Source organism: Neofelis nebulosa, chromosome 12, assembly GCF_028018385.1.
Source record: "Neofelis nebulosa isolate mNeoNeb1 chromosome 12, mNeoNeb1.pri, whole genome shotgun sequence".
NCBI classification, from domain to species: domain Eukaryota; kingdom Metazoa; phylum Chordata; class Mammalia; order Carnivora; family Felidae; genus Neofelis; species Neofelis nebulosa.
Genome location: NC_080793.1, coordinates 50,023,226 through 50,043,800, shown reverse-complemented (window position 1 = coordinate 50,043,800; position 20,575 = coordinate 50,023,226). Strand labels below are relative to the sequence as shown.

Genomic DNA, 20,575 nt, shown 5'->3' with positions numbered 1-20,575 from the left:
GAAGATACTGACAGATTTATAAAACGTACTGGCCTTGCACTGTTAATCTCAAGAATACATTTTGCTTCATTTATTTTCGCACTGCACAGTAGCTCTGGCCACCATGAAGGATCTGTCAGCATTTCCATCAGAACTCGATTTGCACCTACTGCGGTACAAGTGCCAAAATACATATTTACAGTTTACAGACAGCGGTGGCTTTGTCTTCCTTTTAAATCGACCTCCTCAAGGCATCTTTACAAGGAACATCCAGGGGTGGCCGTGCCTACACGATCAAAAGCATCATACAAAACAAAAGGGGCCAAAGATGTAGACTTCCGGCCCAAGACGAAACTAAACCACGGGGAGCAACTCAACATTCACTGTGGCTGTAATGGTCTCGGCATCGCATTCCTAATTTTAGAGCAACAGTCTGGCGCAAGATCAGGACGTGTGTGTGTGCGCGCGTGTGCAGCGTGTAGCGTTAGAACACAAAAGGCTAAAGGTGGAACGAAATGAGCAGACAGCAAACTACTCGAGCCGATCACTCTCACAAGTAAAAGAAATGAACATAAGCCACCACGTCCACCACTGGACACCCAATTCTGTCCCCTAGGTAGAGTTAAAGCATTTAAGAATAAAGTCTCTTCTAAACAGGTATGTTACCTTGAACATCCTTGGAACGGTGGGGCTTCGAACGGTATGTGGGATATTACGTAGGCCTGAGCTGTCTTTCTGAAAGGTTAGCTGGGTTTGGAAAAGGGATCGGCAGAAACATTTTTGGTGGAAGAAAACCAATTTTATCGGCTCTTTCCACAAAAAGGGGAATCGTGATTCAGATCAGAGACACTGGCTTAGCAATTTAAAACTGTTTCGCACAGTCGCCTAGGTGGCTCTTGTAGAGTTTTTGTCTCCCCATCTTTTTACGCTTTCCCCTACTTGGACACGATATGCAAGCATATGTGGACACGCCTGTCTACATAAAGGGAGAGGGAGAAGTGGACTGCAGTGAAGGTGTTTATAACGGCAAACGTTTTCGTTGCTAACGTGACTGCTATATGCTAACTAGGATGGAAGCATAATCCTGCTGCAAAACCAGAGGCAAAAACTAATTTATTAGGGGTGGGGGTGGAGTTCGAGTTCTAGACACACATCCCTCCCCCCGCACCCGGCTGCCCCCCCACCCCGGTCAAAGTACTAGAGGAAAATTTAAAGAAAGCTTCTCATACTCAGCCTGTCTCAAACCATATTCGCAATCACCCAGTTGATTTTATTTGAAACCTATCTATCTAAGAAATTAAACCCTGCCATTTTTCCTTTGTGCTTAGAATACCAACGCCCCTGTTAGGATACGCATGTGCCAAACATATTTTTCGACAGGTTTCAATGGTGTTTATAAACATGGCAGAACTGAGAGGATTACTTGAAGAGAAGTATAACTATTTGAAATTCATCAAAAGGGGATTTATTATTTCTGCATTTAAGGATTCGATGAGAGTAAGAATACAACTTGCAAAAAATCAACAATGTGACTCTCACTCTGGAAATTTTGTGGACAGCTCCTTTTGCTGTGTCCATGAGGAAGTTTTCTTGAATTTCGTTATTAAATGTACAAACTTACATTTTGACGAGAGTCTGAAGACATTTGCTTTATTGCCTAAATTTTAGGTCTAAAGTTTATCACTGTAGTAGCTTCCCTTCTTGTTGTCCTTGTTGTTTGGTCGCTTATGTTACCTAGTTTCCTGGTAAACAGCCAGAGGAACGAGAAAAATGTTCACGCCGCCAAATCATTTTTGCCATACAACTTAGTTACAAAAATAAAAATGGCCCGAACTACATATATACATTTCTAGTTACACTACACAGATATTTCAGTTAAACCACATCCATTTCTGGCTTAATTAGAATATGTGGATTAGCAGTTAGAAACGTTTAAAGATTTCTAAATTTTGCAAACAATTCATATAAGCATCGCCCTCCCCCTTTCATCTGCAAAGTTAAAAACAGAACCAGACACAACTAAAACCACGCCTAAAACCACACAAATCAGTCACCTTATATCCAAAATGACTCCAGAAGTGTTTCTGGAGTTAAACACTGAGTAGGGGACACACAACAAATGCTTCAAGGGCGGTTCATGCCAACCATCGAGAATCATAACATTACCGGAAAAGTACACTTGTCCTTGGGGAGGACGCTTCAGAAGTAATTTACAAGGAGCATGGCTGTATTATAATTTTTTTAAAGGAAAAAAATAGTGTCTTTGGATAGAAAGAAACAATGTAAAAAAAAAAATCCCCTTTTTAAAATGCAGAAATAACTTCATTATCAATCTGCATTTACATTACTGCCCAAAAGAATGGGTCTGGAAAGCCCATTTTCTGTACAGACACTAGTTAATCTCTGTATGAAAAGACAGCATCTGGCATGGGAATAAACAAGGGAGAGCCTAGAGACCGGTCTATTCACACACATAGAGGCTTTCTTAAGGCTGATCCAGTGAATGAACCTTTGGATCCAGAAGTATTTCTTCATTTCCCCTTCTTTTCGGTTGAGTTCCTAGCAAAAACTTGAAAGATGAGCTGTTCTCACTTTGCACATCTCCACTTATGGACAGGATGGAATAATGACACCAAAAGTACTTCGGGGTTTGTTTGTTTTTTTTTTTTCTTTTAAAAATAATTCGCTTTCTTTTGCATGCCACAGGACAGATTTCTAGTTTTAAAACAGGGTACATCAAGAACAAAAATATCCCCCCCCCTCCCCAGCCATCTTTATTTTCACCAATACAAGAAATCCTTCTGGAAACATAAGCAAGTGACTAAACAGGATCGAACCACTGAATCTACAAGTTAATACATAATCTGTTATGGCAGCATAACCAAGAATCTTCCCCCAAAGAAAGATTTTCATTTTCCAAATATAAAAGAGTCTAAGAGGATCATACAGGAACAAAAATCTCTTATTCCAGGTTTTATGGTAAAGATGGAGAACATACTGGCAGCCGAAGAAAGCTGAAACTCTAATAAATAGATCCAAATTAAGAATTTCTACAACATTTCTTTAGAAAACAGAACCAGAATTCCTTTTTTTTTTTTTTAAACGATGATCCTGTGGAATGCTTTTACTTCCATATTTATCTAGTATTAGAACAGTAAAACAGACACAAGAATGTTGAAGACAGCTCAACAATGCTGGATGCAGGACGTTTACAGGTACACTTGGTTAAAAGTCCTACAGGTTTATTGACTAAGGCTAGACAACAATTCATATGATCCTATTTGGTGCATTTTCTACCATGGTCCAAGATCATTATATGGATACAGCCAAGGGCTGGGCCCCAACTCTCAGAAGAAAGACCACAAAGAAGAAAATCAGGGTGGCAATTTGGTCCCCCCAGTTGATCATTTGTGTCCTGGAACTGGAAAAACAAAAGGTGGCAAATGCGGACTGCAACGAGTAAAAGGACTTGGAAAAGTTGGTGGAGAGTGGCACGGTGTACAAGTAAGGTCACTGGGCTTGGGATGGCAAGGGCGCTGCATTGAAAGAGCATCCATGGGACCAAGTACAAGTACTTATAATGTCTTGTGGTGTCATTCCCTCAACGACTTTAGAATATCTGTATGCGATAATAAATAGATCAGTTATGTAATAAGGCAGTGTGTTGAATATGCATTCGTCCTGTGGAATGAACCGCCACAGAGAGAGATACATGATACCATACACATTCTTTAAGTTTTCTTGTGTTGTGTTTGATTTATTTTCAAGGCTATCCAGGCTAACTCTTCCCGGGGATTTCCTTGGAGAGAAGAGTGGTCCGCTGAGGCTGGTTTGCTTAACCTCTCCTTTATCAAGAGATGATGACTGGCTTTAAAGAAAAATAAAGCTGAAGGTTGTTTGATTTTTATTTTTTCCCTTTTGGTTGCATCATTCTGAGTGTTTTCATATAAACAAACAAAAAAAAAATCACAACCAAAAAAAACAAAACAAAACAAAACAATAGTTTTTGATGCATCCAGTTGTTGTATCCTCAGGATGTTCCAGATGTTTCCAGGTAACTCTGTAGTTTACGGACTGTGGTTTTGTCCAGCGAGCAAAGGTCAAAATCAAATGTCGTGTTTGTGATATGAAAGTGTCCAGTTTCTTCTATAAGGTTCACGATCTAGGGGAATAAAGAAGAGAAATTTTGGGAAATAAGCAATGGACATCAAAAGCCAGAGAGAGACAGAGACAGAGACAGAGAGAGAGAGAGGGAGGGGGGGGGGGATCAAATATAGAACCAAGAGACTGATATTCTCCTTTATGGCAAGAAGGTCCTATGCCATTGATGGCAAGGAACCCTCTCTTAGCCACTTTGGTAACAAGCCAAAGGAATGTTAACTCTTTGAAATTCTCAATGAGAACAGAATACCTGTTCTCATCATTCATATCCTTTAAACTGATTTCTGCTTTCAAGTCCTCAATAGACTATTTTGCTGTATGGGTGGTTAGAGGGAGGTACAATTTCAAGAGCCCTTTCAAAATTAGTTAGAGACTCAATGGATAGTGACTAGAGTAAGGAAATTCCATCCTAGAAATAACAAAACTCCTTATGAAAAAAGTACACATACACGCATACACACACACACACAGAATAATGGTCATTTCTCTTTCTGATTATGTTATTGTTGAAAGCTTAGAAAGTACAAAAACCCACAAAGAAAAAAATAAAAGCCAACTACCATCCCACCCTCTGAAGACCATGGGGAGGAACTGGAAGGGGTTGGAACTGTTTTGTTGCTTGATTTGGGTGCCGGTTACAAAAGACACATTCACTCTGTTAAAATTCCTCCAGCTATACACTTTGTTATACTTCAACAAAATGAAGGAAAACCTATACTTATTACTTAGAGTCGTGTTCCGTTTATTCTCTTGAATACTTGGGGGTAATAAGTATGATCTAGAAAATGAATTATCTAGAAAATGCATTATCTATAAAAAGAAAAGGAAAGCCTTTGTCTCCTCGTTTGGAATAGTCATACCTCATTTCTTACTGTATTGGCTCTAACTTCCAGAAAGAGATGGCAGAAGGTACTGTTGCTGTCTTGCCTTGGCTTACAAGAGGGTGCTTCTAAGGTTTCAAGGTTAAGAATGATGTTGATTGCTGGTTTGGGAGAATCTTTCCTCGTGTTGTGTGTCTCTCCATTCTTATTTTACTAGTAATTTTATCCAAAATGGATGCTGTGCGGGGCGCCTGGGTGGCGCAGTCGGTTAAGCGGCCGACTTCAGCCAGGTCACGATCTCACGGTCCGTGAGTTCGAGCCCCGCATCAGGCTCTGGGCTGATGGCTCGGAGCCTGGAGCCTGTTTCCGATTCTGTGTCTCCCTCTCTCTCTGCCCCTCCCCCGTTCATGCTCTGTCTCTCTCTGTCCCAAAAAAATAAATAAAAAATGTTGAAAAAAAAAATTAAAAAAAACAAAAACAAAAACAAAATGGATGCTGTGCTGGGGTTGCATGGATTTTAGAGATGTATGTTGTAGGTAAACTGGGATGGAGGGGGGTTAATCTTAGCAAGCTTTGTGGGAGAGAGAAGACAAATCAACATCAGGATGAAAGAAAAAATATTTGCAGAGAAAATTGGCGAACCCTCCACTCCCCTCCTATCACTTGCTTCCCATTCTCTTTCATTCAATAACTTTAAAGAAGAGAACAGTTTTCATTATGTAGCCTATTATTTATTCAATGGAGTTTTACATTACCTAATTTCAGGTTGAAAGCAGCAGAAAGGAAACTTTTGACCCTCTCTTCTTACGATTAGTTTTCTTTAAAAAACAGTAAGTTTGTGAACTACTCCCTATGGGTCAGTGGCTCTCCATAGAAAATGTGCCCCCCATTCCTGACATATTTGACTTCCACAGAAGCATAAAAGACATATTGAACCCCAATCCAATTAATCACACAGCTCCAGACTGAGTTGTTCTTGCCTTACTCAATGGCCGGAACTATTTTTTACAGATAGAACTACAGGTTTCATAATAAAAAAACAAGTTACTCTCACTGTGAAATCGTGACAGACACAGCAACCTGTGTACCTAACATCCATTTATCCCTTCTTTTTCACTAGTAGAAGCTGGATTTTTCTGGAAGTGGCAACATGCCCAGCTAAAACGCTGGCCTCCCCAGACCCACTTGCAGCATGTGGCAGATACTGCTATTTAATTTATTTTGTCAGAAGTCGCTGGGATTTCAGGACAATTTTTAAGCAGGATACAGACAGTGAATATGTGTCTTTGGAAAGACAACAGAGCAGAAGGGCAAAGAGTCTACATCCTCAATGGCACTTTTTTAATGCTTTATTGATTTTTGACAAAGAGAGGGAGATATCGCATGAGAAGGGGAGGGGCAGAGAGAGAGGGAGTCGCAGAATCCGAAGCAGGCTCCAGGCTCCGAGCTGTCAGCACAGAGCCCGACGCGGGGCTCGAACTCCTAAACCACGAGATCATGACCCAAGCCGAAGTTGGACGCTCAACCGACTGCCCCTCAATGACACCTTTTAAGCCACTACATTGACCACCTATTACATGGGTGGATGGCGGGGGTGGAGGAGTGGGGTGTGGGTAGGTAGACAGAGGGCCTTACTTAAACCCCTGGACTCAGGGTTCTATCTCTAGCTCATGCATCAAAAGATTAGAAAGGCTGTTCCCAGTTATGGTTAAAATACTACGTTCACATAAGGACTTACCAAGCAAGCACTTACTAACACTAACAAGATGGAAGGCGGACACTCATTTGTTTTATTAATAGTTATTGAGCTTTGGATAAGCCACCCACACACATCTACATACATACTGAGGCACATACACAGCTATGTCCACACACAAACTTTTCAAGGCAATCAAATACTTAGTAGGTGTTGACCATCAATTGAATTAAGGGTGCTTTCCAGAGTAAATTATCTTTTTCGCTACATTGTAAAGAAACAGTATAGGCCTAGTAAAAATACGTGATCTTCAGGACAGGAAAAAATAGGCTTTCAATGTACACAGGGGAGGCAAATGACAATTGTCCCAGAGTGTGACTGCTGGCCACTGGGTAAGTGACCAAGCATTCTGAATGGAGTCCCAAATTATGTGTATCAGTTCTGATGGTGCTCACTATTTGAATGGCATCGCACAGAACATTATAACCTCTGACCCTCCGTTTCCTCCTCTTCTGTAAAATGGGGATAACGGCACCTGTTTTACCTATGACACAGATGTGCAAGAGGGTCAAATAAGATAATAGGATAAATGAAAGCTTCTTTATAAACGGAATTGTGACACAGATCAGGGAAACGTGATTATGATTACCATATAAACTTATCCTTAATGTTCTAGGAGGTAACTGGACAGCACAGGAACCATCAGACCCAGTGCTCTCTCCACCTCCCCTCATTGACTCTTGGCCATTTCATTGACACTAAAACAAATGAAGCGGGGAAAATGCCAGAAGCTAAAACTCAGAAAAGGCTTACTTGAATCTTTAAAAAATAATTATAATAAAAGTTGGCAGGGATAAGGGAAGAAAGCAAGGAGAACAGAAGATGAGGGAGAGTAGTTAAATCACTATGTAGGGGTAAAACATAGTCCTAGGTTTTCCCTTTGAAATGACAACTCACTCCTTTAAGAAAATCGCTTTCTGTACTCCGTTTAGCTAATGACTTAACAGTAAGTACAAAACAGAGCAATAAAGATACCTTCTAGAAAAAGTTGCTTGATTTTGAAGCAAATAAACCCATTTGCCAGCCAGGGGATGGGGTGTCTCGTAGGTTTCCAGGGCTTGGCTGACAGGCCTCCTCCCTCCTCCCTACGCGGCACCCTCCCCTCCCCCCCACCCTGCCTGCCTGCAGCCACAAACAAAGAAATGAACGGGACCTGATCAGTCTCCCTAAATGAGCCCCACACTTTTATGGGAGCTTGTAAGAATACATCAAGGTAGATGCAGAGATGGCCTCAAAGTACCAGTAGTGCAGCAGGCGGGGCGTTCGGGACAACTCGCCAAAGGGAACGGCATTAACGACTTGAATTATTAGAGCATGCACCCACGTCTTCAATTAAGTAAAGACTTCATAAAGAAAAATAAATGTGGGTTCCTTTCCAGGAATTCTGATGGTTAGAACATCAGAAGCACAGCATCAACCCGTCTTATTCTGATGACAGGAGCCACAAGGCCTAAAAGCACCCCGCTGGTCCTCCGAGGATGGCTGTCTGCCTCTCTATAGGCATCACCCTGCTCTGCTGATGCGGTGTGGCCCCACCTTGGTGCCCTCGCCCTGCATCATCCTGCAACAGTAAAGACCTCCCCCAAATAATAATAATAATAGAAGAGTGACTATAGATAAGAAAGGAAGGCAAGGGCACAGTGTACGCGTAGTAGAAAAGGAAGAGTATCTCAGCTGCTTAACTCATTCTTCTGATCACGGTTATGGGGAAAACATTCGTGATGGATTATTTCCTGCCACAGAAGCCTTTTAGGGGGTACCATGCAGGCAGGGTTTTTTGTTGGTTTTTAAAGGGGGGGTATGATCCACTTGTTAAATCGGTGGCTCCTTTCCCCAACCCTGGTTTTTAATTATAAAAAGGTAGATGCATTGTTCTTGGTCTAATTACATTAAAAAAACCAAACCAACCACAGTTCTTTCTGTCCCAAAGCAGCCTTTTCACTGAGGGCAAGTGCTGAACACGCTTTGCTTGAACCACTTCTGCCTGAGGTACGTTCGGGTCTTCCTGGAGGATCGCCTTGGCTACCAACAGGGAAATGCTGTCTACCGTGGGACCCTGTGTGTCCTGCCCCGGGGCTAGAGGCAGGCCTTCGGGATTGTAGCCACGGGGGATTCCGTAACATGGGGGCGATCTCCCAAGATGGAGATGATGATTCTCAGCAGAAGACTTCTCAGGGAGGCTTCTCCACGTTGTGAGAAGGAATACCCCAATACACCACTCACTTCCACCTCCCTGAAGATAATTTTAAAAGTTCAGGAGCTGTTCTCTAGCCTGTTAACCTGTCTTCTGAGGAAAGCGTGGTTCTCGTTAGAGCTTTTTCTTCCTCCTAAGAAGCAGCCAATCCAGACTCAGCTCAATTGCTGGGGAGGTTAGAAGTGCTGGGTCTCCCTTTCCAAATAAACGTGGAATGCACGGTTTGAAGAAAAATCAAATCCTTCAGCAGTCCTCGGTACTCACATCTCTGGGTTTGGATGTATCCCCTGTACTATATTTTTAACCTAAGGAAAAGTGGCTTAAGAACACAGGCTCTCTTGATCCAGTACCTTCTGCTCAGTAAGCTAGAAACCGGGGGCCAGTACCGCATGTCCCCAGAGTAAAACAAAGGCATTAGCCACTTTCTGTGAGCCGAATAAAACCGTCAGACCAGATTTTTTGATAGGATGTGTCTGATAGTAAAAGACCTAGGATGGGATCCTGGCCTCACCAGAAATCCCGTCGCAGGGGCTCAGGCCCGCGCGGCGGTGAAGACGTGGCCTCTGTGGAATGAATTCCATGAGATGAGCAGCTCTCGAGGTGGGGAATAACATTAGTCCTCAGTAGTGCTATGTTTTACAATAGGAATTAATTAAGCAGTAAACCGTGACAGGACATGCATCATGGTATCATAATCACGAGCCTCAGCTGCATTACGAGGCAAAAGGCCAAAGACTGAGAGCTTTCAACCGGCCTGGGAATGCAATTAGGCTGAAACGCTGTGCGTCCTGGAGCGCCTTGATGCCAGGCTAAAAATTCATAGCCGTCACTCTCTCCCTCTAGGACACTAAAGTAATCCACTTCGATAGAATTCTCCAGGAGGCCACCTTGCCTCACGATTCTTTCAAAGGTCAAATCAAAGGACAATATGAAATCGGAATGCCAACGACACCCCAAGGTAAGGCCTTGCCAACGGTCTGCTTCCTCCCCTTGATGGCTGGGCGTTCTTTGTGAAGGTGTCCCAGCCCTGCCCAAACATCTGTTCCGCTCTCCGGCGAGACTCACTATCTGGGCCCAGCTTGTGCGTTAGTAGCTTTATTGGACAACCGCTCCACAGTGGTTCAGAGCTGGTGTTTAAAAGGGGATAGAAAGGGACGGGACTATCCGCTAATAGATTTACCATCACCATTCAGTAAATTAACCCCAAGTAATTGGCAAATGGCAAGCTGAACAATTTTCATTTCGACAAAAGAACGTTGAAGAAAGACACCAGCAGAGGACTGGAGTAATTCTTAGGGTAAACCACTCCCCTCCCCGCACTCGCTTACAGAGAAACACAAGAAATCCAACTCGTCCCAGTTAGGAACTGTAGGTCTGTAACCTTGTGTTCAAATCTGAAACTCTAGAAGGGTTAAAAAGCATATCAGACAAATCAGGGAACTTGGCAGGTTCGAGAGTATGTATTTATAGATTTCAGCAAAAAATGTACACAGAATATAAATGTGACCATCAGCCATTAAACATTAAAAAAAGATAACCCACACACAGCTGGGGTAGATTAAGTACTCCTTCAAGTCATTTGAAAGTAGTAATAAAACAAAATTTCAAACAGTGAAATAATCTACAAACCCACCCTGGAATTCAGAACGCAACCTTCTCTTTGGGTGTTAAAGAACTAAGTTATTTTATCGATAGCCACTGTTAACGCAACGGACACGTGTACTATAACTATAGTAAAATTAAAAAGCACCCTTATCTTCCCAAAACATCAAATTGTACGAATAGAAGTTTCCCCACTCCACAAGAATTTCACAGTTGAGTTCATAATAATAGATGTATTATTAGAAGATAAGAGAAACGAGGAAGATATTTATTTCCCTCAGAAGAGCACTGGCAAAAGGTTACTAAATTGAAATCGCAAATGTTTACCCCATTTGACTGACATTCTTATCACTGTTTTCTCATGAAACTAGAAGCCTGGCCCCAAAGGCTTCTGCACTTCCATTATCCCCTCCTTCAGCCCACATGACAGCATCAGTCAGCCGGCTGAGGCATCGGTACAATCCGGCACCGTCACCTCCACGACGACCCAGTTTTCATCCTCTGCAACACCGGGGGAGGGGCGGGAGCTGTAGAGCGGACTTTGAGGTAACCTGGGCCATGAGCCCCCCTCCCCCCAAAGACTTCTGCTGACAGCGTAGGGTTGGTGTGACCTCCAGGTGTTATGATACAGAGTAGGCCTTGAGGCTTCTAGAAAGGGTCGTGCTAAAAAGCAGTTCTCACCTGCTGCAGAATGTGTCTTTCCCTCAGCGTCATTAACCTTCTGTGGAGCTCGACCAGTTCATCTAGGTAGGCCTGAAAGAGAAGATTATCCCCCAAAAGAACAAGCACTTTAGGAAGCGATCCACAAACAAAACAAGAAACGAACAGGAACATACAAGCAGCAGGTGGAGGTTCCCCGTTCTACCACCCTTCCCGGGGCTGTGTGGACTCGGTACCCAAGGCCTTTGCAGACCAAGTCTCTCCTGGCCAACTCGTATAAAGCCAGCTTTTTTACGAGGGGCAATTCTTGCACTTATGTGCTCTCAACAAGATTCAAAGGAGCAGACTCACCCTCTCCTGGTAACACCCTCCACAGAGAGAAAGGGTACTCAATCCTAAATTGTGAATTTAAACATATTATCACAGGCTATCACTTTTTTTTTTTTTTAATTCTTCCATCTCAGAAGATTTTTAACTAAGATTCAACTAAAAAAAAGTCTAAATTTGAACATGGGAGTATAAATGCACATTACCAATTACATCAGGACAAACTCTATTAAAAAAAAAAAAAAAAAAAAGCTTTCCTGGTCATACCTAACATCGCCAGTAAATAGGAAGTGACAGAAGAGAATGTCTTATGAAAACTAGAGATTGCTATCCATATTAGCATCTGGTTTGTCAAAAGCTCCCTTGCAAGGACAGAAGCGTACCTCTCTTTCCATATGCTCAGACTCATGTATCTTTGTTAGCATAACTGCATGGGTTTTTCTAGCGTCGTTTGCAGCGAAGGCAAAGGAAAGGTTGGTGAAGCTTTAGTCAGGCCTAGCCTGATCGTGCAGAGCGTGTTATCACCCTGCCCGCAACAGGTCTGGAAGTCAGATGTCGAATGCACGATGCACACTTGGAAAAGCACGTTACACGAGGCTCGGGCGTCCTGCTCCCTTGTGGCTGACACTCCTCAACCCTCTATCTCCACCATGATTTTCTTACCTCCCAATTCAGTGTGCCCCAAATCCCTTGGCAATACAGGCATCGTGGCAAATGGTAGCATATGGGCCCAGCTTAACGCTGAAGATCTAAGCAAGACTTGGAAAATCAACTACAAAGCACTGAGGAAAAGTGCTCATCATTTGGTGAGGGGGGTGGGGGTGGTGCTGGGCACTTCTGATGCAGAAATGAAAGGGGAACCACCAAGGATGTTTGAGGGAAACACAAGGAAATGGAAGACACGTCAGTGCTGCAGCACTCATAGAACGCCCTGGAAACCTACCTTGTCACATTCCCCGTTCTTTATTTGCTTATCTGATTTGCTTTGCTTTATTGGACTTTTCACTTCAAGAATCTAGGGATCAAAGAGAACGCTGTTAAACTTGATTTCAAGCACTTCGTAGCTGACCTGCCACCTAAACAAAGGCACTTACGAATGAAATGTCCTACAATAAGATCACTTTCCAAACAGCAAGTCTCCTCTACACATTTTCTTTCGTCTCATCTAATCTTACTCTTTCTTAGAAAATAAAGGACTTATATCTGAAATGCTGAGTCAGGCCAAAAGACTTTAAAAAAAGAAGTTGACGATAAGGAAATTGATCTAAGCTTCCCAGGCTGCTGCTTTTTTGTGACAACACTCTCACACATATGCACAGCAGCTGAGTTATACGAGATTATAGTCCCCTCCGGCAAGATTTTTTTTTCTTATTCATTCTGCTGTTTCAGCATGACTACCAGTGCTCAGTATGCTAGGGATGATAAAACAAACACTCAAATGCCCCTTTTTAGTACCTGCCTTTCAGATTCTAAAAATTACTCATATCCACTAAATTGATGCAGCTGTGAAAATGAAGATGGCCATCAGTTACACTGGTTGCTCCCAACCTGGCATCCTCCAACTCAAGGAATCAAGAGCCAGGGCTATCTTCCATGGCTCAAGAAATGATGTGTCTACCCGTGATAAAATAGCAAGCGCCTGTCATTTTAGAGGAACCAATTACAACGTAGGATATGAACAGTAGTTTGGCATGCTGTTTAGATGCTTCCGTGGGGAGCTAGGTTTCTAATTAATAAAAAGGAGAAACAAATTATTATTTAATAAATACAGCTGATTTATTGGAGTCTTCGAAATTGAGGATTATGAGGGAAATATTTTTAAATGGGCCTCGTTTCAAATTGCTGAGATCCACTGAATTTACTGATGAGTGTTTACAAATGTACATAAACAGAAAAGGCAAAGTAATTTGTCTTTTTCATGATAACCTCATTACCAAGTGAGTTATAATCTCAGAAGCTAATATTATGGAGGAAAATGCCAAATAAAGGATATATTTGAGAAGTCTCATATTCCTGGGGTGCCTGCATGCCTCGTTAGGTTAAGCATCCAACTCTTGATTTTAGCTCAGGTCATGATCTCATGGTTCGTGGGTTCGAGCCCCACACTGGGCTCTGTACTGACAGTGTGGATGGAGCCCGCTTGGGATTCTCTCTCCCTCTCTCTGCCCCTCCCGTGCACTCTCTCTTAAAATAAACAAACATTTAAAAGTAAATAAGTAATGAATAAATAGATGTCTCATATTCCCATCGCTCCTTATCCATTCTCTGCTGTAACACACACACTCATAGTTCTATTCAAAAATCTACCATATTCCATAATACAAAAATGATTTTAAAATGAGTTCACTTTTAATTTGTGGGGGAAAGAGCACTGATTGGGCTCAGAAACTCAAGTTCAGGTCCATAGCCCTATTATTTAACATTTCGGACCTCAAAAAAATGAGACGAAATCGAAGAGATGAACAAGAAAATGTCCAGATTCCCATTCAGCTGTAAAATTTTATACTACCAATAAACATTTTACCTGTTGAGGATAGGACCATGACATTCTGGAAAAGACCAAATGCTTTCAAAATGCACAGGTAAGAAGTGAGCTTCTAACAGAGCCTTTCCTGAGAATTGCCTTCATTTCTTCAGTTTTAACATTAAGATAACCAGATGACCAATCTGACCAGGCTCACTCACTTAAAATACAATGCTTTGGGCAACACAAGGAAATTACTTAATCAGTGGGGCAAGGCAATCGTTTTTCACATGCTGCACTGTACAGGAAACCCAACACTCTGCTACATTCAGAATTTCCTTCTCTCTATTGTTGCTGGAAATGAGACCTCCAGGGAAACTCAGAGCTCTGAGACCTAGGAGTAAGTAGGTCAGTAGATGGCACTCCTCGCCAACTCAGACCACACGGTGGGGCAAAGCAGAGACAATCTGCTGAGATTTCAGGCCAGAGAGAAAAACAGTGCCTGCGTGCTTGCCTAATGCACTAGAAAACTGAATTGTGTTCCTATCTTGTCCCACTCAGAGGGTGGGGGGTGGGGGTGGGGGGCAAGTCAGTCACTGCACTCCCGGGGTCAAAGTGACTAAGGGCTCTGTATTTGTAATGCAACTTTGCTCACTAGGTTTAGAGAGTTCTACCACCTTCTCTTCAGAGCAGAAAACAGAACATTCAGGGCACTTGAGTCCCACCCTACACATTCCGTAAGTGCGACAGCACAGAAGGCCAAACTACATTGAGATCCTAGTTTCTTTCTTCTGAAGCTTCAGTGGCAGGAACAAAAGCTCTGGGTGTCAGTGATCTGCCTCAAGTTACTGAGTGGCTGCCCAGAGAGGGCTCAGTTCATCTTCCTTCTTTGATCTCTCCCTGCTCCAAAATAAACAGCTTTGTCAAAACCTCATTCTGAGAGAGCTGAGCCAAGCTGAAGACAATTGTTTTATTTATGATCATTTCTTATCTTTAAGGAAACGACTCCAGAATATAAAAGTACACAGCACCTTGTCTTCCATGGGCTTATTTCAAACCAGTTTAACTAGATAGACTCTTTAATTTCTTTCAACATGCCTTGCAGGCGGATAGGTAATTTATGATATTCTGAATATTAACTTGGGTCCAATGGAGCACTTCCTTCCCTCAAGGCCCCTCTTCCCCACCCCCTTCTCCTCCATGCTTTCAGCCAAAAAGGATCTGGAATTTTGATTTTGTTTGAAACTCACACATATGGGAGGTTTGTAGTTAAACAAAACAAAGCAAAACACCTCTGGTTAAAATGGCACAGCACTCACTATTATTGCCGACGAGGCTTTACTGAAGGAAACTGCCACCCAGGCTGCCAAGACGCACCGTTTCTACACATGGTGGTCCCAGAAAACCGAGCGAAGATCCTTAATCTGAGGATATGGCTTGAGAATCAGACTTTCAAGATTATTATTTTTTCTGCATCCCTTTGTGAGGACTGACAACTCAATTATTCAGCAGATGGATCCTCTTCTGATCGGTCTTTCATGTTAATGATCGCTAGCAGCTCGTAACAATACTCAGGTTAATTACTTGCTTTGTTGACATGTGGCTCTCTGTTCACTTTTTTTCAATAGTTAGAAAATGTTTGACTCAATTAGCACTTTCCCTTTTCCCTAGTCCCTGGAAGAACTGAGAACGGGTAAGGCAAACTCGGCTTTGCCTGGTAATTTATAGAAATGTGAAGACACACAGCAACGAAGGAAATTCACACTAAGAAGGCCTAACCGTGAAATGGAAGGTCTGTTTTCATTGATTTTATTTGATGGGAAACTTCAAATTCTCATGCATACTTTCAAATGAAGACTGAAAACACATCCGAGGGTGAAATTTGGGGGACTTTTATATTTTTAAGAAATTCTTACTATTTCACTTCATCAGCATGGAGAATAAGATTAGCAATTTTTTAAGAAGTCCCAGAACACGGACTTCAAAGGGATAACACCAAACCTGAACCAATGCAGGTGATTTGAGGGGTTAAGAAACCAATACTAAACAAAGTTTTAAAAACCTTTTCTTGTTCTCTCAGTTCCAAGAATGCTCTAAAGAGATTAGAGCTCTTGTGGTACGTGTATTTCTTACCCTAGACTAGCTCAAAGTGAAAGCATATGGACTTTCTTATTATGCTTATAGGTGCATGGAGGAAGTGACATATAACTGAGTATTCCTGACAGATTGATGATTCACATGTGTGAAGCTACATTTATCGAATAAACATATGCCAAGGAACCAGTGGTATGCTATCTAATTGGATAAAGTAATTTTTACCCTCACCAGATAGATACTATTCATTTTTCAGTCTCGTTTTGCTAGACAGGTTAAAAAAAAAAAAAAAAAAGTCTGACAAAGAATCCAAACCTTTCCCTGAAGCCCAGACTTGAGCCAAGTCAACTCAAGACTGCCCATCCAGGAAGTGTTCAAGGGCAGTTCTAAAGGCAAGATGGGGGGCTTCAGGAGGGACATACCTAATGCCCCTAACTCCCGACAGTGCCACTCTGGCTGCTCATGAGGGACCCTGGTTCTAACACACACACACACACACCACTGGAAGCGGAAATCAGGGCTCCATAGGTTTAAATTAAATATGCAAATATATTCAAAGTCCAAATTCTATTCTTTTGCCAGCTTATACTGAAGCACAAATTTACAAAAGAAACCCAAGTTATCTAGTTAGCCAGCCTAGGGCTCTTCCCAACTGATTGGTGATGATGGGTATGTGCTTTAGTCTTCACTTGCCCCTGAAGTGCTTGATGTGTGGTGGGGGCATGGCGGGCACTGGAGGTGGGGGGCCCATGGGTGCGGGGAGGTAGGGTAGGGAGGAAGAATGTACTAACCCCTTGAAGAGCCAGTCTGTAACACAATGAGGCTGGGCTGGCATTCACATGTAGGCCACAAAGAAACTGCAGTTGAATGTTAACTGGTGAGGCAGGCAACACTGATATTATCCCTACTCCACAATGGAGGCTTTAAGTTGCGGGCAAACTTTATAAATGAGGTATTTTAATTTTTACGAGATCTTATGCTTTATGCAAAATTTAAAGAAAACATCGTCAGCTAAAGAATTGCATTTTCCCCATAAAGCAACGATCACAAGTTCAAGGACAAGGCCGTTTAAAATTGTAGGACACCTGTGAAAAAGAATAATTTCCGAAAAGCACAGTTCTTTTATTTTCAAGTTCATAATATTCATATGAGAACTTGGATTAGGCAATTATTCTAGAGGTCACAGGGAATCTGCCTAGACAAACAGATAAGAATGGCTTACATAAATGAGTGTATCAACTCAATGCACTATGAGGCTTTTACAATATTCATGCTCCTTGAAATTAGTTTTAGTATTTAAAATATCCCAGTCTTAATCATTTGTTTGACAAAAGCTCTTCATCAGAACTTTCAAAGTTTTGCCTAGACCTTATCCAAATAACTATATTCTGAGTTGACTATTAAATTAATGTCTTGAGCCTTTTGCTCAAGTTAGGACAATGATAATGACCATTATTTACTCTGCATTTTATTAACGATTTCTTACAATCCCAAAGGATGATCTTCTTTCCTGGAGGAGCACACACAGAGACACAGCACCTATACTAATAAAATCTACTCCCATCACCTTAAAGTGCCAAGTAGGTCTGAGCATGACCTCTTGTTCTTCACAAATATATTATTTATCATCCTCCTCAGAAGCCAATAAGGCAGGTAGGAATATCGCCATTTACAGATGAGGAAACGGAGGATGAAAGATTTAAAGTTGTAAATTACTTCAATTAGTAAAACAAAGAAACAGGTTTTATACTAGCTTCAACAGGTATAGTCTTTCTAATTCATTAGATTAGCCTACTTACTGCTGAGGAGGGGGAAGAACATACTGAAATCAGGAGCAGCACTTTCTGTCACCATCCCTACCGGCATCCGTGTAATTAACCCATCCGAGGGAACACACTTTTCATGACAACAAGAGTTCTCTTTTACCCCAACTGTGTTTATTCCTAGGGTTGTAGATTCCCATTTATTTGATATCAAGAGGGAGGGTTTGTTTTGTTTTTGTTTTTTAATTAAGGGCTAAAACCTTTTCTGTGCTTTGGGGCACATGGGTGGCTTAATCAGTTAAAAACATCTGACTTCGGCTCAGGTCATGATCTCACAGTTTGTGGGTTCGAGCCCTGCGTCGGGCTCTGTGCTGACAGCCTGGAGCCTGCTTCTGATTCTGTGTCTCCCTCTCTCTCTGCCCCTCCCCTGCTGTCTGTCTCTCAAAAATAATAAATAAGGGGGCGCCTGGGTGGCGCAGTCGGTTAAGCGTCCGACTTCAGCCAGATCACGATCTCGCGGTCCGTGAGTTCGAGCCCCGCGTCAGGCTCTGGGCTGATGGCTCGGAGCCTGGAGCCTGTTTCCAATTCTGTGTGTCTCCCTCTCTCTCTGCCCCTTCCCCGTTCATGCTCTGTCTCTCTCTGTCCCAAAAATAAATAAAAAAAAAAAAAAAAAAAAAAAAACGTTGAAAAAAAAAATAATAATAAATAAGCATTAAAAAATAAAAATAAAGTTTTGTGTGCTTTGTAAAAATGATCACACCTAATTTTGCAGAGTCTTGAAGAATGCAAACCCAGCAATTTACCTGGTTGTTGTTGGTTTTTAATAAAGGTGGCGGGGGTTCGTGATGTAGGGGTGAAGAAGCCGAACTGCTTTCACTGTCGCTACCGTCACTTAAGCTAACTCTGAAAAGAAACAAGTCACACGCATCAGTACAGACAGCTCTTAACACATCTAGGGAAACAGGCGCAGAAAGCAAGGAATCCAAACGCTAAATCATTGAAAACTTGTTGTAACTCATACAACTGCTAACACATACTGGCGCTTCCTTTGTATTTGGAACTGTGTTGAGTGTTTTGCCGGCTATTTCTCATTTTAATGACCCTTATTTCGACAGATGAGGAAACAGACTTAGACTAGGTCACCCGCCGAGGGCCAAGAGGTAAAAGTGGTGGCTCTGGGATTCAAACCCAGGCAATAGAGCCCAAGGCTGGTGTTCAGCCACTATATTTTACGGGCCCCGTTGATCTCCCTGCTCCAACTCCACCCACCTACTACCATGGAGCATGTTACCCAAGCCTGCAGACGGTCGGCAAAATCAGTTTGTAGGTTACTATCTTTCCTTCCGAACCCCCCCTCCCCCGCCACCTCTCGGCGACAGGTGAACACTTCACCAATACGGTCGAAAGTACAGGCTGCGGGAGTAGAAACAGTGGCGAAGGAGAATATGTGTCAGTCACACAACAGCCCTGTGTGACTGACAGCTCAGGGGGACATCGAGGATGGGCTGTGTGAAGCCCAACGTGCTAGACCCACGCCAACTATTTCTACTGTGCGGTGATTCAAGGCTGGCCCTGGTTTTGAACACTGATACAACAATTCATTGGAAATCTACTTCAGCAAGACGAAAAGACAGTGTGTTTGGGATACCTGTTTAAAGAACCCTAATATCTTTCAACAACCAAAGATGACAAAAATACAACCCCTCCCCTGTTTTTCTCTTTTCACAACAAAATAGAATTTTCTTCCAGCCAGAGTACGAGATATTTCTTTATTCTACACTGGTGTATGTATACCCTCTTTCTGAAATGCCCTTCAGAGTCTGTTCCCTCTCCTGGTATACCTAATATAATATTCTTTTCAGAGACAGAAAATGCTCTAGAAATCAGGACAGTTTTTCTTTTGCTGTGAATAGGCAATCACATTCCAGCCCTGTAATATATTCAGATAGACGAGATACAAGATAGGAAATGAAAAGGATACACTGGGACATCCTTTTAGCAAAAACTGATGGAACTTGTTTTTCTTAACTAAATTACATTAATGAAGTGTTCAGTTGAAGCGCTGCTTTAAAATGCTTCTTGACTGAAGTGGTAAGGCTGAGTATTTAAGCTGATTAAACAGTGGGGACTTTACAAGTGCAGGGAAGACCAAATGTTACCCAGGCACTGCTGTGCTAACGGCACATGGCAGGCGGGGGAAAGACGCGGATCTCTAACAACGTGCGTGGCATCAGACAACACGCGAGCGTGTGGGATTTGACCTGCACGGACTCAGGGGAAGGGGCACCAACGGGGTGAGCCTCCACCGTCACAGAACATCTAGATTTTCTAAATAACAATCACTGGAAATTGGCTCAATAGGTCATGCGTTTTTCATCAGGTAAATGTGAGAGCAGTCAGGGTTTGGGGCTGTTATAAAATATGCTCACGGCCACATTCTGGTCCTTTTTTAGGTCTTTCTGTCCTACCCTTTAGTTTACTTCTTGGCAGATTAAAAAATTCTAAAGGGAAATGTTACAAAGCCAAGGCCATAAGGCTCCTTATTTTCTCCTATTCAAAAAAAAAAACACAGATCGATGAGTTTGGGGGACAAGGTAGAGGAAGAGGTATTGAGGGTAAGTACTGAGTGGCCACACGGAAGAATCACCGAGAGGTCTGAGAGGGCATATACTCCAAGGAGCCCTCCTCCAAGGACGCTGAGGAAATACCAATTAGGCAACACATGATCTGTCCAGTTTGGGTTAAGATGGTATT

At 42.4% G+C, this 20,575-nt stretch overlaps 1 protein-coding gene across 2 annotated transcripts in view; it reads right to left on the bottom strand.

Annotated features, from left to right (window-relative positions):
• Nucleotides 1-1,428: 1,428 nt before the first annotated feature.
• The window catches only part of MLLT3 (MLLT3 super elongation complex subunit), a 287,620-nt gene continuing 268,473 nt past the window's right edge, over nt 1,429-20,575 (bottom strand). For both annotated transcript variants that reach the window (XM_058695235.1, XM_058695236.1), the window contains exons 8-11: nt 18,625-18,724; nt 12,444-12,515; nt 11,195-11,266; nt 1,429-4,141 (exon numbers count right to left, since the gene is read on the bottom strand). In XM_058695235.1, coding sequence (XP_058551218.1) covers nt 4,010-4,141; nt 11,195-11,266; nt 12,444-12,515; nt 18,625-18,724 — 376 coding nt within the window. In that variant the 3' untranslated portion in view covers nt 1,429-4,009. The remainder of the gene's footprint in view (nt 4,142-11,194; nt 11,267-12,443; nt 12,516-18,624; nt 18,725-20,575) is intronic.